This window comes from Melopsittacus undulatus, chromosome 5 (assembly GCF_012275295.1).
Source record: "Melopsittacus undulatus isolate bMelUnd1 chromosome 5, bMelUnd1.mat.Z, whole genome shotgun sequence".
Taxonomy (NCBI): Eukaryota; Metazoa; Chordata; class Aves; order Psittaciformes; family Psittaculidae; genus Melopsittacus; species Melopsittacus undulatus.
Window position 1 is genome coordinate 63265361 of NC_047531.1, and position 27714 is coordinate 63293074.

Here is a 27714-nt window from a genome sequence, read left to right on the forward strand (position 1 = left end):
GCAGCTTTGGTCATGTTTCTCCCAGCACCACTACAGCACCTGTTCAAGCTGTGTCCCTGCAGGCTGGCAGGGCACTGGGGAATACTACTCAGGACACGTCCAAGAGGAGCTATGTTCCTCCCTGGAGCAGGCACCCTACTGTGAGCAGAACCACTGCCAGGGTTCTGACCCCTGTGTCTCCCTCAGCCAGCACTCCAGGCAAGGTGTTCCTGCAGCCACGGCAAAGCAGAGCTTATCAGCTTGACCAAGCTAGCACTTCAAATGCAGGATGTGACACAACCACCATCTGACAAGTCAGCAACCAGGTTCTGAAAACAGCACCTTCTGTCTGACAAGAGAGGCACTGTGCTCTAAAGCCACTTATATTCAAGAGAATTAGGGACATGGATAAATGCTGCAGACATCAGTAGTTTATTGGTATGTTTAGTCAAAACACATTCAGAATGTAAACTTAAAGTAAAAATACTTTCCACCTGCAACAATTAAACTAGAATCTACTAGCATATACTGCTTGACACGTTACAGCAATGAAGATGGTAATCCACTGTCTTGTATGCCTAGTAAAGCCAAGATGGTCAGCTGGGTTGGTTGAAATAGAACCATAATGACAAAATACTCCCACCATCCATGAATCAGCAACTAACACTAAAGGTCAGTGAGTCCCTTCCTTTGCTCTAAGAGGTACACTGACTACCGAGAGGGTAGAGAACACCAAGAGTCCACAGTACAGCAGGTGAGCTATCACCGTGTAAACTTCTCTGGACAACGTTCCAACACTTGCCTGTGTCATTTACTTAAGGAGCAAGCCAGAAAGGATGGCTCAGTAGCTCTTTTTAATACTCCAGTTTTTGTTGTCGAGTTTATTCCCAATTGCCACCAAATGAATGAGGTGGCAGCAAAACACCACAGCACTACAAAAGGGGAAAAAAACAAAGCTACATGAAAGACACCAGTAGCAAACTGCTGAGTGCAGCAGTTTGTCCCAAGGCTTCAAACCTACAGGGTGGTGGGTAGTGAGTGGTTCAAGTACCACAGACCTCCAGGTAACAGCTGAAAATGTGAGACCTTCAACAGAAAACTGAAATACGGAAACTGTTAGAAATGTGCCCAGGGGAAAAAAAGTGTATGAAAATAGTGCAAGACTTACCACTGAACACAAAAGACCTCGTGTCTGGGAGAAAACACAAATGCTGCTTCACTTGGTCTAGCGCCTCAGAGAAATATGTGCAACATCCTCCAACTTAAGTGAAACCAGCAGCTGATCGCATAATACAGAACCAGGCTGCTGTGCTGCCCTATGTTCCTGTTTAACACGGCAGTTGGCTGATGGGAGGGAAGTCTTCCATGCGCAGCAGCTTTATGCTTTTGCATCCCCACCTTGGAACACGCTCCAGAATGTCTTCTGGAAGCAGACCTCTGCACTGGAAACCCACCAGTCAGCTGCACGAGAGGGTGTCTCCTTCCAAGCCTTCGGTCCAGAGTCACATGAGTACCAACTTCATCTGAGAGTTATGTGCAAAACGAGTTAAGAGTTTTTAAGAAAGTGCAACTGGAAAATGCAAATGCTTAAGAGCTGCTGTTTGGTTCTTGGGAAAGTGCAGTATCCTCATTTGGTAAGCTCACCCTCACCAAAGATTCTCAGTTCTACCCATTCTGAGCTGGCCAAAAGCATCCACCATTCCTGACTGCCTTCTGAAATGCACATCCAAGGGAGATGTCAACTCCATTTTCTGTAGCTGTTTAAAGAGAAGAGGCAACCTGGACACTGCTTGATGCCTTCTTCCTCCCTTCCCCCCCTCTGCAAAAAAAACAGGCGAACTTTTGAAGTGACAAGCAAGGTGGATGATCATTTCATCAATGTTTACTGATTGAAAGATACTGCAATTGGGGTTTTTTTTAATACAATTTTTCCACAATTTCCTTTAAATGCTTTGCAGCTGATCGGCTTTGCAGCACAGTAATTAATACACTATACTGTACAAAATCACCAGCAAGACTGGAATGATGTATTCAGAGAAGGCACCATCATGCTTATTACATTACCAGAGAACTCAAATACAGTCAAGACGAATTTCACTGTACAATGCTTATCGAAGGGGCGAGGGGAAGGAGTGTGTTGAGCAGCCATCCTGGTACTGAAGAGGGGCAGGTAGAAAAATCGGACATGAGCTATCAAACCTGCTGTGTACTCAGGGCTATGACTTTGAAACTCAGGGTTCTGCTTAGTATACAGCTAAATGGATTCCTTCTGGAATAAACTCATAGTCTTATTAAGGTTTGTGTGTGTACATATGTTGGTCACAGCAAACAGATCAGATGCCCGCATCGTTTCCCAAGCTATTCTGTCTGAGGAAGAGGATGAAGGTCTTTCCCTCCGATGCCTCCTGCAGCTGTCAGTATAAATGAGTCCAGAGTACCCATTAGTGCATTTGGATGAGTGTGTAAACACGAGTTTGTTTGGAGCCAAGTGTTCTAAGAAAGACAAAAAAAAAAAAAAAGAAAAAGAAAAGAAAAAAGGCAAGCTTCTCCAATTGCACAGATTGCACTACTTGTGTTTCCAACAGTAATAGGCAGAAACAGGAACACTTACACAAAATGTGCAGCAGAGGGTTTTGGACTGAAAGGACCTGAATTCTAGTGGGCATGTCCTTTAGTTCACTTTTGTTGCAGATAGTTAACTGGTCTTTTTTTGTTTGGTTTTTTTTTCACTGGGTTTTTTTTTTCCAGTCCTCAATTCTCCAAGTCTACATTTATAAATTAACAGCATGACTCCTGTTGTGAAACTGGGGAAATAACGTCCACCTCAATTTAAACTGGAAACCAAAGGATGTTTTCACATCAAAGAAATGACCAGACGGGCTGTGTCACATTCCAAAGCCAAAAAAAAAAGAATTAACAAGAATGCAAACACGATGGATAATGTACCACTTCCAAGACAGACTGCCCGCAGTGGAGGGCTCAGCGACGCTGTCCAGTGAAGCGGCCTTCCATCTGCCCAGTGCCTCGTCCAGAGCCGAGCTTCTGTGCCATGCCGCCTCTCGGAGGAGGTCCTCTTCCGTCACGGTCTCGCATCATGCCACCACCCACTATTCCACGGGGACCCCCGGGACCTCTATCATTGCGCCGAATATCCCTACGGTCGTCGCCTCCTCGGGTCTCTCGCTCACGAGCGGCTCTTGTTTTTTTCTCTTCTACGTTCAAGCGCACCTCACCCCGGAACATAATAGGCTTATAGGGAAAAGTGGTCAAGGCACACCATTAGTTAGTCCCCATTCCACAGAGGCTGCTTACACAAGGCATATGAAAACACTGTGTTCTCAGCCTACCTTCATTTACATGCAAAAGACATCAATTTGTTCCCTGCACCACACAACCTTAGTCCCACTGGTCTACAGTAAAGGGAACGGCATTTCTAAATTCATTTGCCATGCAAAGAATTAACTACCTTCCTCCAGTAAGGGCAGGGACATCTTTTGCCTCTTCACTGCCCACTTTAGCCTATTCACCTCAGGGCTAAAGCTCCTGAAGAACTGTTCAACCAGGCCTTGGTTCCACATTCTAGAAATGCACACTGCTGCTTTCTCCTCTCCAGTTACTCAAGTCACAACCACAAATCACCCTGCTCCTCTTCCTCAGTCCCAGGATGCAGAATTCAGAGATCCATGGGCTGCCCTTCAAAAGGTTCCATACTCAACTTCCAGCTTAAAAGGATCTCTAAAACTAAGTGTTGAGCCTTATGCGAGGTCTAATGTGGTTTGAGGAATGCTATTATAAACTCCAGATTGCTCCTGACAGAATGATTATGCCAAAACTATGTTTGTCTTACAACTGTCTGAATGCCACAGACAATAGCAAGGCGAACTGGACAGCCCACACCATCTGGGGTTCAGGACACAGTCCATCCTTTGGAGGCTACTCAACGCCAATACTTACTTTTGCAACTAAAATTCGCTGGACCGGCTCAGAATCGTCAAATACCACAAAACCAAAATTGGGCAGTTTTCCTCCCACTCCTTTAGTATTGATGCGAAGTTCTACCACATTTCCAAAGCCTAGGAAGACACAGGGGAAAAGCCACAATATCAAAACCCACAGTGCCAGCTCTACCACCCCTCCATTTGCTCTAGACAACACCTGCAGTGTCACAGCATGTAGAAGCTCCTCAGCTGGCCCTAAATGAACATTACGTGGCTTCACAACACAGTTTTTCTGCTTTATCTCTGCAGCTGAAATTGCTACTTACTCATGAAGAACTCCTTCAGTTCACTCTCATCGATATCATGTGGCAAGTTCCCAACAAAGAGCTGGTGGCTGTCTGGATAGCGAATGATCCGACGATTATCCGACTCGTTCTGTTCCATGTCCCCTCTCCCTAAAGTCAACAGGAAGAAGAAGAAAGAGGTTGTAAGACGTGTGTAGATTCAGACAAGCACATCTATGAACAGCATCAAGCATGTTAGCTCCAACAATTTTGTACCTTCAGCTCTTGAGCTTATCCTCCACTTTACACAGTTTGTAATAAAACCACAAGGTATTTGTTTCCTTTCATCCGGTTTCCCTGGTTAGGTTCAATAAAATTCACGTTAACTGAAACACCGGGTACACTGGGCAAGTTTGTGTAAGAGGTTCTTGTTACATCTTAGATCGTTGTACTGTAGAGGAGCTCACTACCTACTGGAATCTACTCTGTAAAAGATCTGGATTTAAGTCACCTCTTCATCAATTCCTCAGCACAGTAAGTTTCCTTACTTTGTCACTCATGTTAAAAACAGTGTTTGCCAGTCACTTCTTCTGGCTTTCATCTTCCACCATGTTGTCCCAAACACAAGTGAGTCATAGAATCACAGAATAGTTAGGGTTGGAAAGGACCTTAAGATCATCCAGTTCCAACCCCCCTGCCATGGGCAGGGACACCTCACACTGAACCGTATCACCCAAGGCTCTGCCTAGCCTGGCCTTGAACACTGCCAGGGATGAAGCATTCACAACCTCCCTGGGAAACCCATTCCAGTACCTCACCACCCTAACAGTAGAGAATTTCTTCCTTAGATCCAATCTAAACCTCTGCTGTTTAAGTTTGAACCCATTGCCCCTTGTCCTGTCACTACTGTCCCTAATGAATAGTCCCTCACCAGCACCCCTATAGACCCCCTTCAGATACTGGAAGGCTGCTATGAGGTCTCCATGCAGCCTTCTCTTCTCCAGGCTGAACAGCCCCAAGTTTCTCAGCCTGTCTTCATACAGGAGGTGTTCTAAGCCCCTGATCATCCTCGTGGCCCTCCTCTGGACTTGTTCTAACAGTACCATGTCGTTTTTATGTTGAGGACACCAGAACTGCACACAATACTCCAAGTGAGGTCTCACAAGAGCAGAGTAGAGGGGCAGGATCACCTCCTTCAACCTGCTGGTCACGCTCCTTTTGATGTTCTCTCCAGCTCAGCCGAAGTATGAGTCTTTTTTCCAACATGCAAGATAAAACCTTTCCCAGTATCTCCCTACTAAATTATGACCTGCCTTGCAGTGTGAGAGCATAACAGTGTTACTCCTTTTGCACCTGTAGTAGTACAATGTAGGTATATACCCCTTTCTCTCCTCAGTTTCCCCTACAGGCCCATTTACAGCAAGCTTACTAGCTTCTGTGAAGGGTTTCTTTCAGCAGATAAAACAGCTCCCTGACTGCCTTTGAAAACAAGGTCGTGGGACTGAAGTTTTACCACTTGGTCTCCTGAGATTTCAGCTTTTTCTTCCCTGCTTCTGCTACTCCCCAGACCAGAATTAAAAGACTCAGGCTCTGCAACACATTTTCTGTATTACTTGTATCACATCCAAGAGTAGTAGAAACACAAACTTGTAACTTGATTTAGTCCGAAGTCGCAGCTTTTGCTCCCTGCTGCAGATGACATGTTAAAAAAACATGAAACATTGATCTGTAACAGATGCCATGGTTCTTTCCTGGTGCCTTTAATCCTTTCAGCATTGTCCCCAGGTGAAGATATACTTGGCAATGACTCAAGCCAAAAGCACTTGTAAGCCCAACCCGTACCACAGTTCGGTATGCACTTACTGAACACCTTCACTAGAATTAGTTTTAGCTAGAGCTGGAAGACACACAGTCACTGAGATTTAACCACTTCAAGCTGGCAGAGCCACATCAGGATAATCACAGATGCCATCCCTTCCCTTAGAACTTGGGATGGACTTTCATACTTAGAGAAGACTATGAACTCATCAGTGTTCTGTAACTCCGGGCCTTTTGCTGGACAGTTTTTGCCCAGAGTTTGTCAAGCGACCAGGCTGGACTGATAAACACAACTCAGAAGGCTTCCAACTCTCAAGACCACTGCTGATGACTGTCAAGGAACCTGCATGTTTTCTAGCCAGAACCTCCTACAGATTTGGATACTCTGTATGAGTAAGAAAATGCAGAGAGCTGGCTGCTCACAAACTAAGGCAAACACAAGGCAGCCAAGCTGAGAATGGCATTTTAGACAATTAAAAAAGATGGAAAAATACATATAAAATTACTAACTGACTAAGGCTGACACAGTGGGAAGATTTGCTTCCAAAACAAAGAACAACAGGAGATGTTTAAGAGCTCTCACTTGCAAGGTTCAGCAAAACTAGAGGACACGGAAGAAAACACCTGATTTCCATGCCAGCTTTTCAGAACTGCACCAAGTTGCAGGAAAAATGCTTAAGCAGAGAAGCAAATGACCTGACTAATGAAAAACAAAGCAGAAGATAGGAAATTATGTCTGATCTTTGCAACAGCTCATCACCAGCCAGGTACTCCATATCATACTGCCCCATTTCTAGTTGAAGGCAGAAGGAGCAGACAGCTCATTATCAGCCAAATATGACACAGGTATATACAAGAGCCATGAAGGAGGTACCTCTCCTTGTAAGTAACTAGTCCCAGGCAGACACAGAAGCTGGTCTACATTACCTGGTCGAGGTCCTCGGGGTGGAAAACCGGGTCTTTCCCTGGGACGCTGTTCACGGGCACGAGGAGGCTGAGACTGAGCTTCAGGTTTAGTTTCAACTCTTGGCTAAAACAGGAGAAAACCAGGCACTATTAAACACCAGCCCAATAAAAACCTCCAAAACTCACCAAAACAAGCTCCCTCCCCCCACCAACACAAGACACATAAGTGGCATGCACAAAATTAACTCCAGAAGATATACACTCATGTCAATGTGTTTTTTTCCACCTCTATAAATTCCTCTGTACCAATCCAGGACTGCAGTGTTGAGTTATCGCTGCTAAAAGGTGCAAAGCAAACATCTCTTCATCAGAGTGGCTGCCCAGAATATGGCTAAGGTGAATTGTCCGTGTTTGACCAGGCACTGAGACTGCAACACTTTGTTATTGAGGAATTCTCAGCGTGACTAAAAGTCCCACATAGATGAAACAAAATTCCTCATGCCAAGCTCAAACTTCATAGATTAGAAGGTAGTCTGAGATGAACACAAAGAGATGGGCAAATGACATTTGGAGTGAGTCTGAGTCCTTAGGGGTTTCTTTTCCTTGAGTGCAGAACAACTGTAAGGAAAACACCAAAAAAGAAAGAGAACAAACCAAAAGCCCTCAGAGCATAGTATTTCAGATACAATAAAGCTATCTGAAACAGCAATTTCTTCAGGCTACCTGCTGAGGATATTCCTCAGCTTCCCAGATGTCAAGGACATGATGCTCAAAGTACACCCTTCATGTTCTCAGGAACTAGAACACCTACTCCATTTTCTGCCCGCAAAAGAATGCTTTTAAAGATAATTTGAGAAAAAGGGACAGAACAGTGTAGCCCTTTGGTTACTAAAGCAACTTCCAACATTTTTTGAATTCCATTTTCTGTACAGCAGTCCAGCAGCTGCTGCTGTGCTGGGTTCTTATCTTAGAAAAATAAAATGATCCTTAGGAGCACAAAGAAGAACACTAGCCTCCAAGGAAGATTAAACACAAGGATAATGGCTATAGGCCCAGACTGCTGTGGAGAAGCAGCTGATGTTAAACATCTCCCTTATTTTCGTTTAAGAACTCAAGACAACTGATGGTTCTAGCCAGAGTACCTCACAGGGGTAAAAAGACTGTATTTTACATGAAACGTGCAGGTATTATGCACGCAATAAATATTTCAGCCCTTCTATCACTCATGCTCTACTCTGCTTGTCCTTCCACCATTTCTAGGATAATTTTTTCAACTCTCAAGAGTAAGGTCGAAAAATCAGCCTTGCTGTGAAATCTCTTTTCACTGTGCCTCATCACAGATCACTGGAGCTCCCCCTGCCATCTTTTACTCACAGATCTTTTCTCCAATTACAACTCTCATTTCACAGATAGCACACAAAGTGGACTGAGAGGCACAGAATAAGGATTTCAACAGACACTACTAAAGGAGCCAAGTATGCCACAGACATCAGCATAACAGGGCTTTGGGAACAATTAAACAAAAGGTGACATTGTATGTCCTCTTCAGGAGCTCACATGGGGAGGGAAAAGGACCTTTTCCTGCTACTGCAATGCTACTGGCAATGGCAGCAAAACCAGCCATGACTCAGCCTTTACTCACCAACTTTGGAACTGAATACCCTCCAAAACAGAGGATGGACAGAAAACGAAAGAGAAGAGGTGCCTTCAAGGGCTGGTACAATTCTACTTTGGAAATCTCACAAGGCTTAAAATCTTCTCTAGAGATGTCTGCCACAATCAAAACACATGCCAAGAAACAACTAGCCAAGCAAACAGCAAGAAACCACACTTCACATGAAAACACGAGAGAAAACCCCACATGATCTCGCCATGATTCTAGTAGCTAGGTCAGACGCATACCTCAGATAGCCCCCACACTGTTCCTGAGGTAAATGTGGATCACACAACTTACTAAAGACACTTGTCAATCACTTCCACAAAAGCACTACATGGTATGGAAGAGTCCATCCAGAGTCCAAGCAGATCTAAGGTGGTAAAAGAATGATATAAATAGCTCTTTTTTCCTGCATGCACCACTTTTGAGAGCAAACCAGAGTCGGGGCTGCCTATCTCTGTCGCTATGGCACCCCTAGACAGCTGAAATGTTCATGCAAATGGCAGGTCAGAAGATCTGAAGATGCTATAAAGAGAAGGCCTGATTTATCAGTGTAGGCAGGGTGACTTCTCATCACCCAAAAGAAGAAAAATGGCAAGAAATGCTAACCTGTTAACTCCACAGCTGTCCATCAACAGAAACTGACCTGGTTTATATCCAAAACAGTATGTGTGCAGTCCTTGGAGGGGTTCCAAGTTAACACTACAGAAGCTGTATTTTTAACTTGCTAAAAGATGGGGGGGAAGCTGGAGTGATGCAGAGGACAGTTAACAGCTGCATCACTAGTTACAGCTGCAACATCACTAGATGACGCTAGAACAGCATTCCAAAGGAGCCACCCACCCACCAGTGCAATCTATTGTACTCATTTACCTGCAGAGTATCTGGCATTAAGGGATTCAAGACAACAGGAAAAAGCTGCTACTGATCTCTTACTCCTGGCAGAAACTGTTCAGGTGCCTTTTCTACCTGCTCTCAATGTACTATATCTGAAAAGCATGCAAGAAAAGGAACCAAGAACTGATTCTGTCTCCAGAAGAACTGTGAGTTGAAATTTGTGCCATTTCTGTATTGGTCAGAAACTTCCCCACACAGTTACTTAATTCATGAAGTCACAACACAAGTAATCTAAAAGGCAGAAAGCATCACTATCTGCAGAGGCAATGCAAAATAGGTTAAAGCAAAATTTAAAAGCTATATTCTGCTCTCATACAGACAATATGAAATGACTTTTGCAATCATATTACAAAAATCCACCATCCCTAGAGCAAATAAGTCAAAACTAATCTGAGGTTTGCATGAGGAAAATCTATTCTGTTCTAGAAAAAACACATTTTTTTAATGGCTCAGATACTACCTAAAATGCACAAAGCCTTGGTGAAGCTGCTGAAGACAGACAGGCTTCCCAACTCATTACACAGCCATTATCTCATTCCCATCACAGCCCCTCAGACCAGAAGCAACACCATACAAGGTGTTGTTTTTCTGTGTTGTTTTCTTTTTCAACATGCATTTGGCAGAAGGGCAATCCTAGACAGGTTCCTCTCTGTCAGTAAATAAGTTGAGAAGAAACCAGTAGAATATCAACAGCTGCAATAATGCAGCTGCTCTACTGAAAACTGCAGTCCTTTAAAAAGGTTGGACACAAGCTACTACAACATAGAGTACTTTGGTACACAGCATCAACAGGAGAGGTTAAAGCACACATTTTCAGGGGGTTTATATAGAGGGAGAAAGCTGAATTGAGAGTCTCAGACTGTCTCACATGGGCTTGGCATATGCAGGACATGAGCTATAACCCAGTCAAACTTTCTCTTTCCCCTTCTCACCTAGTCAACCTAGGAATGGAAAGATGGCATTGTCCTGGCAAGGAAATGTGAATCCTTCCATTCCTCACACAGTCATAAGTTGGTACAGGGTTCTGTGACAAGTTAATTATGGATGGATAATGAAATCCAGCATATTTCCATAGACGTCAGCCTTACAAAGCAATCTTGTACCTTATCAGAAACGGAGCTATCCCTTTTAATGCAGGGGCACCTCAGCCAATGAAATAACCCTTTCAAGCACATATTAGAAAACAGCCATTTTGTGTCGAGTTTTTTGTTTAGTTTTGTTTTCCCCTTGTAAACCAAACCATATCCCATTAAGATAGGTCACAAAAATGTCAGTAGTGATATCCTGGCTCCATATGAACAGATTTTAAGGTCACCATCATCCAAAGTTACACCTTTTATGTGTATGTGCCTTTGCTTGCGACAAGAAGGTGAGTGCATTAACATTAAAGACACAATTAATTTGTGCAATTTAAGCCAAACAAATTGATCTGTTAATTTACACAACTGAAGCAGTCTGCAGAAGTAATGAGACAATCCAAGGTGTTCACAGATGGGTTACCTGTGAGACTGGTGCTTTAACATGGGGTGGAATTCCAGAGGAAGAAACAGTACCACTAGGAGGCAGGTTTTTACTGGTCACTGAAGCCCAAGAGAAAGCCTGCAGGAAATGCAACAAACCTAGGCTACTAATCATGGTAAACCACTGACATTCCTACAGGGAAACTCGTCTGCTGAAATCACACTTTCGGTTCATATCTGACTGTTAAATAATTTTTGTGCAAGCATTACAACAAAGAACAGAGAAGGATTTGCAGTTCTATTTGTCTGTGGACTCCAGTGGCATGGAGCAAGTGTATACCATGCCCACTATTGATATGTGAGCGAGCCCAGTTCCCTCAGCATCCCCAGATTATTGCTTTCCAAGATATAACTAAACCTAGGACTGAAAACCCTGCAGTGTTCAGTGTCTTCTGCACAGAGAAAGAAAGTGGATACCAGAACTTAAAAGTAACAGAAAAGAGAAAAAGGACTGGGAAAAAAATAAACATGGGAGCTACAAAGGGACCTCTGTCCAGCTTTCACTGGTTCCTCCCATCTCTTTCAAACAACCGTAGGTGTCACCATATCAGGTGACGCACACAGTGGTTTTTAAGATCAGGCATCATATCTGAAGGAGACAGTCGATGCCCCCATACTGATTGTAGACCATACTGCCAGCAGTTTGGCCAAGTGTCAATACATTACTTTTTTTTTTCAAGGAAGAGCAGTGGTTCCCATTGTAAGCGACTTTTCTTGATGGTAGCTTGAGGTGTTTTCCTAGCATATATTAACTCCACGTTTAAAAAGGTTTACATGTGCATAAGTGACAACACATACACTTTACAAGCAGAGCATTAAATTTACAATAGGTGACTTGAGCAGAATTCAAAAACATTATTTCCTTTAGTGAAACCTGGCATCTTTACAAGTTCAAGGTTCAAGTCTAGCTGTTCATACAGCATTAACACTGAACAAGGCAGTGGTTTGGCCCCTCAAAAAGGCTAAGGTCAAATCCAAATCTTTTGGTTTACCATCTGCACCTAGAAGCACAGATACAACTTTGAACTAACCTTTGGTGGCTCTTGTGGGAGTGAAACAGGTTCTACGGGAGGTGGAGATGGAGACTTCTCTTCTAGCTCCTCAAGGGTCTTTTCTTCTACTTCAGCTTTCAGCTCCTCAGTTTTTGTTTCAGATTCCAATTCTGGCTCAGGTTCATGAGAGGATTCTTCTAGCGCTTCCTCTATCCCATTGCTACAATAATCAAGTGCATGTTATGCAGCTTATCACTTGCTTTGTATTTTATGACCTCTTAGAAGCTATGCTATGGTAATGGCTGGTCACTCAATTTTCAGTTGCTATCATATGTACCTACATGTACGATACTATTAGAAGTTAAGCTGTACTCATGCAGTTGCGTATAAAGCCAGTTTTTACTCCTGATGAAGCAAAGACATGGTTTACAATTCTCTGTAGAGAATCTGAAAATCACACAGACATGTAAAACCCATAAGCAACAGGAAAGGAATAGGAACAAAGGAATGCTCCTAAAGGAATAGGAGCACAGCAAGAGAGCAATGGCAAATTAAGCTACATGCATAAATGAAGTCAATTTTTGAATGAAACACACAGGTTATTTACAAAACTGCCACACAAGTTCCTTGCCAAAGGAGCTGTGAGTCTTGTTTACTGAAACTCACACACAATTTCTTCTCTGCTCTGAGTGACATATAAGGGAACTGAAGTTCTTCAGTCCTCTCTTCAGGCACCCCAAAAGCTTACAAAATTTCAGACATTTCTGCCTATGTAGCTCCTACCACAGGTGACTATCTAAAGAATGTTGCGTTTACGACTTCCTTCTGATTGCCACAGTAACCCAAAAACAAGACTTATGGCTTTATGCTTTTAGGTATCTAAAACTTCCTGCATTATCTTGAATGAGTCACTGACAGAATTCCTGCAGACACCCCTCATGCATAAGATTTCTCATCAGAAGCATTGTGTGAACAGCATTTAGGGTTGTCAGTGATGCACTTAATAGACATCATCTAGTTATGTAGTAAATATATTTTTATTTCTCAAAAAGTAGACCTTCCTCTCAGTTCCAAGTGGTACCCAAATTTGAGAAGGTATAATTAACCACTCTTTTATTAACCCATCTGTTCACATAAATTACACTGTATAACCTAACTGATATAAATTTATGTGGCACAATAACAAAGACTTCATTAAGGGTTGCTACCTTTTCACCTCACGTTCGAAACTAAAGTGAAAATAACAAGCATAAGAGCATCCCTCACTTCCTCTCTCCATTCAAAAAGCAATGTTTCAAAATAATATAACACAGACCAGTATCAAGGGTAGTAGTTTCCTAAACTACCTATTAAAATCACATCCGGAATCCAAAACCAAAGCAATTCTGTTTTCATTTAAAAAAGCAACTTCATACAATAAAATTGACTTCTTACGTTACAGCATGGTTTTCATAGTAAGTACTGCTCGTGCTCTCTTGCACAGGTTCAGGTGTCGGTTGTCTTTCCTCCTGCTCCTCTTCCACCTCTTCCTCAGACTCTGACACAAAAAGAAACACTTCTTTAAAAATGTCTGCAAGTGCACACAAACTGCACTAAAAATAAAAGCATATTAAAGTAGTAGGGTTCAAAATAAAGCTTCACCAACAAAAATAAGGCAAAATTAGCTGCAAGGAAAGCTAAAAGACACTTCCACTTGTTCAATAAGCTTTGTTTCTTACTGTTTTCCAAAAAAAAGAGAAACTAGAGACATGCTGCTGATAGGAAGGTCTGGGAGGAATGCTCATGGGTCAGATACTTTTCATATGGTAGCAGTAAACAGGAAAGATCGCACTATTAGCTCATAAAAGTCTCAGTACATCAGACTGAAAGGATTAACTTCAAATACAGGTACCTAGATGCTCTGTCCCACAGAATCATGATGAAAAAAGCCCAGAAATTATCCAGTGAACACATGTGTATACACACTCGAATTTGCTTTGTCTCATAATAAAACCTAGAAATTATCCAGTGAACACATGTATATACATACTTAGATTTGCTTTGTCCCAGTCAACAGAGGGGAAAAGACACCCAGGTTAAGTTCAGCCCCCAAAAGAAATGAATTACTGAATGTGATGATGATATGAAAGTGAACTACATGTCATAGTTGGAAAGCCAATCTGACTTCTTCAAATTACTTCATCTAAAAATTAAACTGATCCAAGAAATCAAATCTACCTGACAAAGCCAGTGGTAACAGAAGTAATATTGCTCCTTATTTCCATTTTTTGTCAAGCACCACCCACCCTGAGCCAGTTCAGCCCTTCAAGGAATAAGGTACTACTGCACAACCTTCCATACACAGAACGTTTGGACCAGCAAGTAGTTTCAGCACCACAACCTATGCCCCACCTCCCAAATTATTCCCATACATCAGAAAGACACACAGCTCACATCTTTCCACCTCTAGACACTTCTGAAAGAGCTGCTAGAAGAACAAGAACGAGCTACACGTACAGTTCTCACCTTCATCAAGTTCTCCTTCTGAATCTCCAAATACTTCATCTTCATATCTGAAGATATCATTATGGACATAGAACTTGTTTGGAACAGAGCCCTGTAAAAGAGCAGCATGCTTCATTGTTTTTGTTTTTGGTTTTTTTTTGCATATACAGTATATTGGCCATCAACAACAAAGATGTGTCTGAGAGAGAAGCTTCGTGTGGTACACACCAACAATCTGACCTAGGATTATTTCACTAAAGCTATTTTCCAAAGAGTACCACTTTTCTACAATTGAACAGTAACTTCTGCCCAAATGAAAGAGGAAGTTTCAAGCAGCAAGAACCTCCCAATTATGCTATGTCACAGTAATCATAGATTCTAAATAAACCTAAAGTCCCTCAGTTTCAGGAAGAAATTTGAATTTTTCCTATTACAAAGACAGAATGAATCTTCAGGGGGTGACTGTACACTTCTAGCACTGGACAGGGTAACAACAAAGAAACTGAACAAGACTGAAATATTAATCACCAACAACACCATAGTTTGTGAGGCAATGCGGAAAAGAGTAGAAAGAACACAAAACACCCTTTACCCTTACTCTGCTCTCAGTATGATCTCAATCCCAGCAGCATCAACCCACACTCACATCTGCCAACAGACTTGAACAAAGTACAGAACTACACTAGAGACTTGATCTGCAGAGATGAACAGTACATTTTATTGATCTGTGCCAAAGCAGCTCCCAGATGCAAGCTCCAATTTGCTTTGTATTACCGCTCCAATACTTCAAGTCTAAGAAAATAAAAAAGCTCAAGATGGATCCAACAAACTTGTTTCTCTGCACTGGGACACATTTAACGATCGCCTCCAGGCCAAGCTCTAAGAGACATATTTTTTGCCCCATTATGACGAACTGTAGTTACCGGTCAGGTTTCCATCATCCCTGTTTGAAAGAAAACACAATCTTACAAATACTTACTTCTGGAGCAAGCACAAAAGTCTGCATGAACTTCCTCATGGGCTGCCCATTGTTCGAGAGCTCTCCCATGACTTGCACAACAACTCCATCACTCAGAGTGGCATGAGCATCCACATGACGGATCTTGGTGTGGCATTCACTGAACTGTAATGACATCACCTTCTTGTGGATCTCCTAGAAATAAAGAGCTACAGTTTAGCCACACTTGGTTTTGTAAAGAGCTTTAGACCTTTTCAATACCCAAGTCTAAACTAACATAAAAGCACCCCACTGGGAAGTATAGGAATCAGGAACTGTCTTGGTTCCTGAGAACAGTCTACCTGAGCTCATCTAACTTTTAGTCTGAAGTTGAGGCACTGGCACAGGTTGCCCAAAGAAGTGGTGAATGCTCCATCCCTGGCAGTGTTCAAGGCTAGGTTGCACTTTGGGTGACATGGTCTAGTATGAAGTGTCCCTTCCCATGGCAGGAGGTTGGAGCTAAATAATCTTAAGGTCCTTTCCAATGCAAATCATTCTATGGTTCAAGCACTTCACAATAGTGTACAACTTGCTATCCCATTTTTCCAGCCATGTTAGAACATGTGACCTATTTAAGGCTGTTTTTGTAGGGCCTGTGAGAGGACAGCATTTACACTGTGGTTAAAAAAGCTCCCACACTACCCTGAAACAAAAAAACACCAACTCTCTACACATCCACAAAGCACCCAAATGTCACAGGAGGGGGTAACATTCTCACCACCAAGATTTTTGTGGTTCCAAATCAGGCTCTGCTGATGAAAGGAGAAGAAACCAAACGTGCCCTGAGGAAGAGCCACATTGCTCAAAGATGTGGCTACCATGTGAGCAGGTGCGTTTAGGCAACAGCATTATTCTGATAAAGAGCTACAACCAAAGTGAAAACTTGTGTTTCCTTCCTTACTTAATTTCTTCAAAAGTTACCTTCTACTGTAAGAAAACTCCACTTAAGGAAGAATTTGGTAACATATAGAATTCCATTTAACTCTCAAAGTCCCCTTCCCAAGTCTAGCTGAAATAAGATGCATCAATAGGACAAGTCTAACAGGTCCTCTTGATTTTGCTTCCTATCCTAAAGATACTTTCTGCAGTCCACATGCAAAGCTGATGAATCAAACACAACCCACAGGAAAAGCAGCAACAATCAAACAGAAAAAGAAAATATCCAAGCCAACAAATTCCTATCTGCCTCTGCACAGGGGACAGTGTCACAATATGGCATTTACCAGATAAGAAAGTCAACATAATTGGTAAAGAATAAGACTGATTTATACAAGTTCTGAACATGGATGAGGACTACAGGACTGATTGTGATACGCACAGCTTGACCGTACACTGCTTCTTGTGGTTTCCCACTGGCATCCAGTCCTCCATGGACATAAGAAGAATTCCTGCCATAAAACCTGCAAATGAAGAGATGCAAGGGTTATAGCAGTGAAAAAGAACCAAGATCAAAAAAATATTTTAGACAAAAGTTATAGAGCTCAATGCATCAGGAGTTTTAGCACAAACAGGAATCCAAGGTACATTTTCCACTTCCCAGGCTCCAAGGAAACAGGAACAAGCTTAATATTCTGTATTCCAGTTTGCCCAAGATACACATTAAGATCCTAAATTAAACTCAACCTTTCACTTGGTCAGTACTAAGATACAAGCTTAAACACTAGCACTTCCTCTTTTCCCATTTCTTTGTTTATCCTACTAAACCTAGAAATTCTTTCCAGTTCTACTTTCCTGAAAATACCAACTGCAGATTTTAACTCCTGTGGCTATGTCCAGAAAAAAGCCCAAGACATATTAGATTGTTACACCAACTGCATAACCATGTTTTTGAGCAGGGTTCAGCACTTCCTAACAGCGAGGAAAAGCAGAAGTCAGCTGAAAGAGTCCATAAGCAGACAGGAAAGCCTCTTTTCAGTCTCTAATTACCAAAGGAAGCTTCCTCACAGTCAGCATAGCTTATTAATTGCTTTCACAGGGGGACCAAGAGTTTTAACTTGCTTTTAAAAACTGCTCAAACTCTTCGGTAGACAGAGAACCTCATGAGTGGGAACTGCAGATCAGGAAAGGAGTAAAATGTGAAGTCTTTAGTTATATGTAATTATAGATTTTCAGTTAAGGAGCCAGTAAAGCCATCTAAATTCACCTGAAGTGCAAAAGGGATGCAAACTACACTGCGTAACACCCATTTGAGAGCAAACTGATCTCTGCTTACCCATAACCCCTGGATAATCTTTAGATAATGACCAATAGTGGATAGGGCATTATAATAATAACACAAATGAAATAAATAAATAAATAAATAAAAAATAATGGCTAGCCAGTGCTCTTTCTGAAGCTTTTAGTAAAAAAAACTGTAACTTTAACACTTTCTGTCCAAACCTTCAAGGAGGAGTGCCATCAAGCACCAGGAAGCCACATGCCCTGGTTTCGGCTGGGAGAGTCAAAATTCCATGTTTTTACAAATCTTTCTGTGGCAGCAAGCAAGCTGCTGTAGAGGCTAACATCAAGAGAAAGAGGGAAGACTAGATGTCCTCTCAGAGTACATAACTCAAACAAGGTGGGGCCAAGGAACCAAAAGGCAAATGTCCTCTGTATTCGAGCCTGACTTTTAAAAAATAGCATCGCTGCAGCCCCAAAGAGGAACAGCATTGACAGAGGCTGAAACTGGCTAGAAGACATTTCACACAAGCAGTTCAAGAACCAGCTCTGATTCAATCAAACTGGATCAGAACTTCTAGGATGCTTTTGTGCAGACGTATTTAAGAGAAATCTGTAAAAGTCTGTAACATTTTTGGAGTCCTTAATGAAAAGAGAATTCCTGCAAGAAGGTAACTTCTGTGGACAACTCCCCATTCCCACTCAATGTACCACACACAGAGCATAGTTTGGAGTGCTGCATTTCAGAGTTGTTGAAGTAAAGCTTGAGATTTAAAAGGGTGGGAGTAATACCCAGTACCTCCTATAAAGCACCAAAGTTGTCTTCAACAGGCCGAATGTCATCCCAGACACCAATTTTCCTCACATGTACACTTCTGCCAACCTCCTATCACCCCTGTCTGAAAACACCAGTCCGCATCTCAAATGTGCCAGGAACACCAGCTCCATAGTGTTCCTACTGCATGTGTCAGCTAGCCCGTCTTCTTTGACTGAAGCAGTTAGGGAAGAAACACACATACCGACAGTGTTTTGCTTCTTAAATCAAATCAACCATCACCCCCCACCCCCAAATCCTGCCAAGCTTACAGTTACTATCACTGTAACACCCATTTGAGTAGGTAATGCTCTTATGAGGTAAATGCTCTTATGAGCACAATCAAAGACTATTTTCAACACTGAGCTTGAGGAATGGGTGATTTACTGTAATATACAGTGTAACTGCGACTGAAAATAACCCTTATAGAAGGAAAAGACAATCTCACTGTGGAACTGATGTAACTTTCCCCCACCTTTAGTATTAAGCTGTGAAGCATGGTCTAATCATCTATCAACTCTTCTTTGCCTCTTTGCTTTATGCACACAATTTCTGGGTCTCAGAACAAAATGATAGCACACTCAACAAGAAACTTAATCCTACTAACTTGGGCTTTTATATCATTTAGAAATGACCCTGATGTTCTGGTATCAGGATTTCTGGCACATCACTTACTCCATAATTCTTGCCTTGAAAATCTGGTACAGTCAAACCCTTTCTAAGTCTCTTAAAAGAATTTCAGCTGCTTGAGCTTTACAGGCAGTGGACAGTTACACATGTCAACAAGATGGTGACTTAGTGACAGACCTGCCCCAGCACTGCCTTGGAAGCTAACTCCAAGGCAAAATACCTAGAGCACGTGATGTCCCTAAGGAATGCAGTTCTTGGGTCAGAGTAAGTTGCCAGTTTGTGTATCCGGTATCGACGTGCTACATGGACATACTTGTCCATGTTCTGTCCATGCTAATCTCATCTGATTCATTCATGGAAGTTTTGAGGGCAGGGAAAAAATCTGCAATTGCTCAAGATCTTGTTCTTACCTTCTGTTAGATTACTAAACATAGATTAGGAAAGCATGGAATACACTCTGAGACACCTTAAAAACAGATTTAAATACAGAAAAGAACATGGTTCCACAGCAGTCCAGTGATTTAAGTCAAAATGATACCATTTGTTTTCTCTACCTCAGAGCTATAGATGAAAAGAGGCATTAGTCCAAAGACTGAATTCTCAAGTATGCTTGTGCTCAAACAGTCCAATTTTTCACCAACCTTAGCTCGAGTTCTGAGACAAGACAAATCAAGCAGTGAGTTTTGTCCTTATTCATTACATTCATGCTGGTCTAAGACCAAATGCAGAAATGCAAAATCTTAAGTGACAAGCTGTGTGCAGCCAATCAAAACCAGAAAAAGAAGAAGAAAAAAAAGAGGGGACAAAAAAGGAACTAAGAAGTACATTCAGAGTACCAGTTAAATAGTGGACACAGGTAAAAAAAGCCTACTGTATTACTCTACTACCTTGTGTCTAGGCCATGACATTTATACTTAAATCTGCAATCACAATCTGGATAAAAACTTCTCAGAGGCAATGCACAATATGGCATCCTGAAATAACGAGCAGACTTATCTTATGCCCGTGCTTTCTCTGCAATTTCCTTTTCCTTTTCTTTTCCATCTTTTTAGAAGTATTTCTGGAATACGTCCACATTACCATTTTATCATCTGAGAAGCAGCTCACCTTTCCACACAGGAAATACCTTGATACCATGCCATGTGATCAGACTTGGTTGTAGAGCTTAAGGAGTTTTCAGTAAAACTGAATGGTTTTCCAAAAGTTAGCCTGGTCCACTTCTTCCCGTACTTGGAATTTAATGTTTATCTGATTTATAACCAACAGCATATGTACAAAGTACATTTTTGTTCAAAAACATTAGTCACTTTGTAAGTGAAAGTATCACCTGTGCAAGAAGTCAGGAGCTTTATTTAGCAGAGTGTAGTACTGTCTCACGAACTCCCGCCCTACGAGCAGGGGACTTGGCTTCTCCATCACCATTTCTTTGGTACACAGTGTCAAATGCTGCAATTAAAAATATTCACGTTAGTTTGGAGACAGCCCTATGTATCACAACTTCCCTGTAAAAGGATGAGCATAATGATGTTAGAATTGAAACAGTCTGAACAGGACCTTAATTCACCCAGAACTACTCCACAAATTCAGAACACGTTCCCCAACCTCTTTTGTGTAAATAAAAAGATTCTTGGTCAATTTATGCATTACTGTGACAAAGAAGGAACAGTGGATACAAAGTCCCTTACAGAACAGGTTCTTAAAATACCCAAATAAACAAACAAAAAGCCTGTTTAAAACCTCTAGCATTATTAATTTAGGCCTTTGGCAATAAAGTGATGCACAATTAAAAATCCAAGTTCAACAGCACTGCAAAACAAGCAGGAATACACTTTCTTGGGTCAGCCAGTAACACTCTTATCTCAAGCACATCTGCTTCAAAAGGTTACTGTGACATCTGTAACAAAGATGGTGGCGTCAATATTCTGAAGTAATTATGTGGGCTGGATTCACATTTCCTGAAAACTGGGAAGGAAAACTTTGATTCCTCAGAGATGACCAGTTCAGGGGTCTTCCCAACATGACTCACACTACAGCAATGGCATGCATGTGAGAATTTTAGTCAGAAAACTTAACAAAAGAATGACCTGTTTCTCCCAGTGAGGTATTTTTTTTTCCTCTCCTGCCCCACAAGCACAATACAAAATTGGTGATATGATCTTCACAACAATCACTTGTAAGAACACAAGGATGGAACTTCATCACATTTGGTTTTTCAAGAACCGATTGAAAAGCAGATCATAGCTAGTACGCATTCTTGTGACTATAGCAATAAGCAAAGTACATATGGTAACAAATTGCTGGCATGCCATAAGAAACACTGAAAATGCCTCTGGGTACAAAACAATAATCCGTGACAAGTCATTACACTACATTGGATCTGTATCACTCTAAATCTTTTCCTCATTGGAAGCTGTCCTGTTTCAGAAAAGGCCGATGAAACCTTTTGGAAACCTTTCAGAAAATCAGAGAAAGGCAAGCACACACAGCCAATTCTTCCCTAAGCATTTGAAACCGCAGTTGGCTGTTTCAAGCAGTTGGCTGCTCTAAGAGATAAGCACAATCTACCTCTGCCCATATTTCAAGTGACAGCTCTACTGATTTACATCACAGAATCAGTGTTTTACAGGATGATGGCTCAGTACAATTCTTCACCTGTCTCAGTATTATTTCCTTTCATTATCTCTTCTGAGATCTCAGTAGGGGTAGCAGGAGCTTAATGAACTGCTCAGGTCTCCAAGTCATTAAAAGGCAGTAAAATAAAAATATGGGTACTCCTTGCTATCAAGATGAGTGCCATGAAACCAGGTTTCAGGAAGATTAAAACCTCCACGTATCCCAGTTAGTATAGCACATCCTTAAACTCAAGGACCCAAATCTTAGCAAGCCCAAGGGGTGTTTGGAGATAAAGGAACCAGTGAAATTTACGCTATTTTACTCCATACAAGCCATTTTCCCAATTTTCATTGGTACATGCTGAAGAGTCCAGGAATAACAGCTAAAAAGAATCTGAGCGCTCTTCTCATTTGAATTAAATGAGCCACATTCTCAGATCAGCCTGAGCATTCCTTGGGAAAGTGTCTTCATTAGACTGACTACTTGAGACATACGTACATACAAGCCAGAAAAACCAAAACTGAGGTGGCAAGCATCAGCAATCCAACAAATTAATATGCTAGTTTCTCTATGGTGCAACTGCACTGTTCAAGAACCTCACTCCTTCATGCACACTGATAAGGCCGTAAGCTACACAGACAGGGGAACATGAGCATCCATGCGACTGCTCATCCACTGGTAACCCTGCCTACATCCAACTGACCTAACAATTACTTGACAAGATGCAATTCCCACCCTACTCAGTAAATCTAATTCTTGTGCTACCACGAAGGCGTATGGGGTCTGCAGCACATTCTTGAACCAAGAAGAACCAGCCGCCATGCCACCTGTTTTGTAATAGACTTGCAAGCTGGAAGACTAAACAAAACATGGAATCTCTTTCTCCTCTGGACCAGATTAAGAAGTAGGGAACCTAAAGGCACCCATCTCAAGGACCAGACTCTACCGCTAAGGGAACATGCACACGCACCAGTGCTATGGTTCTTATAACTTCAATTGGCATGACTCAAATTCGTAACCCAAAGCACACAGATGGGATTGAGTAAGTTTGTAACTGTTATCTCAAACAACCAAGTTCAAATCTTGATTTATTTCCATGGTCACATCTTTCCAGAAAACAAAAACAATAGGAGAGTTAGGAGAGAAATGAACTTGTTATTTGCATGCAAAAATAAGCAAATGAATAAAAGATGGAAGGGTATTTTACTTACTATTTATTAAACTGTGTTTGTCACTTTTTCAACTAAATTAAAAAAAGTCCAACCAAACAACAAGAACTTCACAACAAACCAAGGTAAAACTGCCACCTATAAGATAACACAGGGGGGGCCACAGCAACTGCTTCTGAAAAAGTACTGAAGATCGCTACACACTGAGTAGTTGCAATGTTCACTGGTATGCATCGTGTTCAAGCAGTAGCTCTTGCATTAGAGAAGCTTTTTTTTTACATAAAATATATGCAAGATTTCTTGTTATTATTTCCCTTGTTATTATTTCCCTTATCCTGCAGAAAATACAAGTGTGACTAGTCATCCGTGGCAAGGTCACAGAATGGCAGCATGCATGCTCAAATTTAGTATCCAGAGAACAAACTGGCACCAAGTCTTTGATGCCAAAAGAGGCAGTTCAAAGCCATCTCCATCCTGCTTCAAGACAGACCAGCAACAGTGATACTGCCTGGATGCTTCACCAATTCTACTTCATAAATAACCAAACCGTGAACCGAATTCTGTCAGGAGCTCAAGCTCAGAAAGGTGTCATCTGAACATGAAGAAACCTCCAACAAGACAAATTTTTAAGCTTTGGGAGGGAGATGCAGACCTCACCGTTTGTCTACTAAAAAAACTGTAAGCAACTGGTTTTGTTTTAAACAGCTCTTCCATAGAACAGTCTGTTCATGACTGAAGGCACACAGATATCAAGCTATAGTTTTACACAAATGTGCAACAGTGTGGCTAGTTCTTAAATCCAAAGGTCTGCAACTTGTATCCCAGTCACTGACTAGATTTGAATATACTATTCAAACAGAACAGAAAATTAGGCAAAATGCTCTTGCAAATCAGAAACACGCTTCCCACGCAGTGAGCACACAAAGCAAAGCCACAGGGAATACTGTGCTACTTCCCACAACACAGGAGCAGAGGGAAAACAGAAGGGAAGGGGACAGGAGATCTCACAGTCTCAGATGGGTTTCTCCTAGATCAGAATTATCACTTTTAAACTGCAACTCCTACTGCAGACAAGCAAGAAATGCCCTAAAGATCATGCCTGCTACCAGGGTCCATAGCATGGCTCTGAGACCCCACCACTGCAATACATGGTGTGAGCAGCCACACTTTGAGTAAAGCTAGAAGTCCAAATGACAACTGACAATCCAGCCCTGTAAAGGCTGTGGGTACTCCATGGTAAAATAAGCATTGACTGAAATGAAAATACTGAAACAACAATCGAAAGTTCCAAACAACCCGGCTCAGTACTGAAACCACTTTCTCTCATGCTCTGCAAGATTGAGTACTCACATCTTCCTCCATCTGCAGTAAGAGCCAGTGAATCTGTATAACCTACTATAATCCCTCTACTTTAAAATCTTTCCCTAATCCACTACAATCTGAACTGACTGCACCCCAAGGCAGAGCAGCATGCAGTTATTTCAAATCAAGCTGTCTTTCAGGATGTGTTGTTTGTTTGTTTTTGATAGGAGCTCAAAAGCCCTCCGTATTATTTTAGGGGCATGACTACTACAGGGGACCATCTTTCGGGCAGTTAAGCTGTGCCGTCTAAAGAGCTAACACCACGGGAACAGCAGTAACAGCAGCAATAGCACCACACATGCTGGGATAGGCACTGTATCTCTCTCTTTCATTAAATGCCAGCCTCAGTGCCTTTCTCCTGGTAGCTCATGAGATATACCTACTAGCCTGACATATTAATCTTTTCACATGTTCCCTGAATTGCAATGCAGTTTTTCATTTGTCAAATACTCTCAAAAGAGATGACATCCAGTGTCACAACTGCTACAATAAGAAGGAATGCTCAAATTCAATACTCTGTTAAGATACTGTGTTTCCTCAGCATCTCTTCTATGATGTAAAACACTCTTTAAGTGTAAGAATGAATGTATAATTTGATACCTCAGTTCCAGAAAGGACATTTTTATTCAACAGGAAAACCATGAGACAAGTAAACTGGATGGTTTGCTCATTCTGTTGTCTCTTCAGTTTGAGCTAGCTATCTCAGAAAATATTTTCTTCATCACTGAAAAAAAATCATATGATACAGATTATCATTCCACAAGCAAAGCCCACATCTGCTATTACAACAGTTTTTCAGATGGTAGGTCAATATTGTTCTAGTACACCCTAGCTATCAGAGTCCACAACCAGAAGGAACGGTTAAAAATGAAAAGACTTTCCTAGGGCAGGTACTTAGAATCACAATGAACACAGAAAGCCTCCTTTATGGTAAGTTATCTGCAGAAGCTAAATGACCTTCTCTGCTCCAAATACAAATAGACAAGCTCCATATCCATTGGCAGGGCTTTGACAAGACTGCTGCACTACCTTCAGGAAGGAGCTCAGGTATTCACAGCAGCTCCACATGAGGGGAAACCACACAACACTGAGCAGGACACAGCTTGTGCTGCACAGGCCAACAGAGTAAATTGATTGCCGATCTTCATTCTGCTACTACTCTGTAATTACAAGTGTCCGCGAAATGAGGGGAGAGAAGGGAAAACCCACAAACAAACACAGAAAAATCTGAAACAGCAGAGTGCTTTATATAACAAATATATGCCAAGCAAGAGAAGATATCTTTTCCCTTTTACTCCTCCATCCCATTGGAGACCAAAGAATAACTTGCTGACATTAAACATCCAGGTCGCGTATAAGTAATCTACCTGCTCAAGAACAGAGCAAGGAACAAAATAACTCACTTTATTTCTCAACACTTCAAAATTACCTTTGGTATCTTTACACATCTTTCTTTAGCAAAGAACACTTGCACACTCAGCTTGAAGGGTCTAGAACACACATGTAGGGCCCAGAAACTGCCAACCAACATGGAAGGCCACAACAAAAGTTACATGACTAACTCATTCTGGTTGGAATCAAACAGTGGTCTCCTACAATGTCACTCTTCTGCATTGGTTCTTCCAATGGTGATGCTTGGCACAAAGTTCAAGATCCAGCGCCACTCAATGAACCACAGGATTTAACAGCTTTATAGTGGGTATGCTCCTGTGCACCCACCCTGGAGCTACAATGACCTCTGCTTGAGCCCTCTGAGGTTAAGGGGAGCAAAAGCCTCAGAACATGCTGAGCTCAGCTCAGAAAACAAACAAGAAAAGCTCAAGACATCAAAATCTGCAGAATAAAAGGTGCTTGCAGCAACTTCAGCCATATTACCTATGAAAAGGGAGAAGCTCAGGTTGTGACTAGGGGAGAGGAAGCAAAGAGAGGCGAGGTCTGCAGAACTGGAGATCTCCGAGCCAGTGATGCCACCGCAGTACCGGTTCGGGAGGGAAAAGGAGGGCGAGCTGAGCAGAGGGTGGGCAGCTACGGCCGCTTCTGCAGTGCCGGCGAGACAGAGGAAGCGGCATCCTGCACATGCCCAACGCAGACACCTCTAGAGGCCCCCGGAAGGCCAGGCGTGATGCGAGCTGGGGGAGGCGAGCGCGGACCAGAACGCCGCATTTGCGGCCAAGTAACGCAGGGCTCGGAGGGCCGCGCCTGAAGAGGCTTCCGAGGGGCCGTTTCTTCCGCGGCCTCCCCCCGAGATCGAGGCGGAACCGCGACCGCGGACAGGCGGCACGGCGCCGCCAAGGTGACGGCGAACAAAAGCAGCCGTCACCCCCACGCTCCCCGCGCCCCTCCGGCCGGGAAGCCAGGCCGGGAGCCAGCAGCCGAGGCGGGCAGGGCAGCCAGCGAAGGGCAAAAGCCAGGGCCCGGGGCGCTGCCTCCCGGCGCTCGCCGCTCCCCTCAGCGTCGCGACCGTTAAACTGTCCTTCTCCCACCCCCACTTCCTCCCGCAATTGGCGGGGCCTAGCCCCGATTCCACATCGCTCACCTAAGGGAAAGAGAAAAGCCTCGGTGCGCGGAGCCGTGCACCTGTGTCTGCCCCCAGGCCCTGCTCGGTACCGGGCGCGGCGACCCTGTCCCTCAGCTCGTCCCGCAGCGGCGGCGGCAGGACGGGGCGAGCGGGGTGCGGCGGTGTCACGGCCGGGCGGGGGAGGGGCGGCCGGGGGTACCGCGCGCGCGTGCCTGTGCGTGCGTGCACGCGCGCGCCTGCGTCGAAGCGAGAGGGCGGGGCGGGGCGGGGCTCCTCAGGGCTCTCTCCTCCAATCCCCGCCGCCCTGGCGTGGTGACGTCTGCGGGAGCGTTGCGTTGCCGCTGTCCCGCGGCGTGTCGCGGAGGAGGGCAGTGACGCTAGCAGCAGCGAGTGGAGATACCCTTTGTCTTGTCTTGCACCTGGGGATCGTGGAACTCCCGACGTCTTTGTTGTTCTCCTCCTCCTGCTGCGGGAAGGACTGCTGTGTGCCCGGCTGTCCTCGGACGAGAGCGGGGCAGGGCGCGAGGGGCCTTGGAGGGGGGTTGTCAGCGAATTCGGTGCGGGGCGTTACAGGGTTCTGGCTCTTTCCGCTGCCGCAGAGCGGCTGCTGGTCACCCGGGATGGTGTCTTGCTTCGGGGTATTCTCCAGCCACATAAAAAGCAAGGATGGTCAGTGTTTGTGTAACGGGGGTGTCTTAGTGTGGAGTTTCCCTCGTGTAACTCGGAGCTTCAGAGCTCCTCACTGAACCGGAGAAGTCTTTGGAGTTATGCTGAGGCCTGAAGTAATCAATAGTTGTTGGTCAAAAATCAAACAATCCCTCTTTATAGTGGCAGAAGCTGGACTTTGGAGTGTATCATGTTTCCAATTCCATGTTGAACAGACGCTGACATCCATACCTCAGATGTCTTTAGCAGTTGTGGTGCCTCAAATGTCTTTCTCAGAAGCAAATCACTTTCTGTCCCTGAGGCTGTACAGGTC

General features: G+C 43.1%; 1 protein-coding gene across 2 annotated transcripts; it reads right to left on the reverse strand.

Moving 5' to 3' along the window:
- Window positions 1-394: 394 nt before the first annotated feature.
- Window positions 395-26913, reverse strand: G3BP2 (G3BP stress granule assembly factor 2). 2 transcript variants are annotated; one of them, XM_034063162.1, is made up of 12 exons: window positions 26754-26913; window positions 20401-20519; window positions 16791-16872; window positions 15455-15628; window positions 14497-14587; window positions 13426-13528; window positions 12031-12211; window positions 10980-11078; window positions 6947-7049; window positions 4244-4372; window positions 3934-4052; window positions 395-3228 (listed from the first exon to the last, which is right to left on the reverse strand). In XM_034063162.1, exons 2-12 carry the CDS (start codon window positions 20493-20495, stop codon window positions 2959-2961), a joined length of 1446 nt encoding a protein of 481 aa, XP_033919053.1. In that variant the 5' UTR covers window positions 20496-20519; window positions 26754-26913; the 3' UTR covers window positions 395-2958. The 2 variants fall into 2 exon arrangements, with proteins under 2 accessions (XP_033919053.1, XP_033919054.1); XM_034063163.1 differs by lacking the exon at window positions 10980-11078.
- Between the last annotated feature and the right edge of the window lie 801 nt (window positions 26914-27714).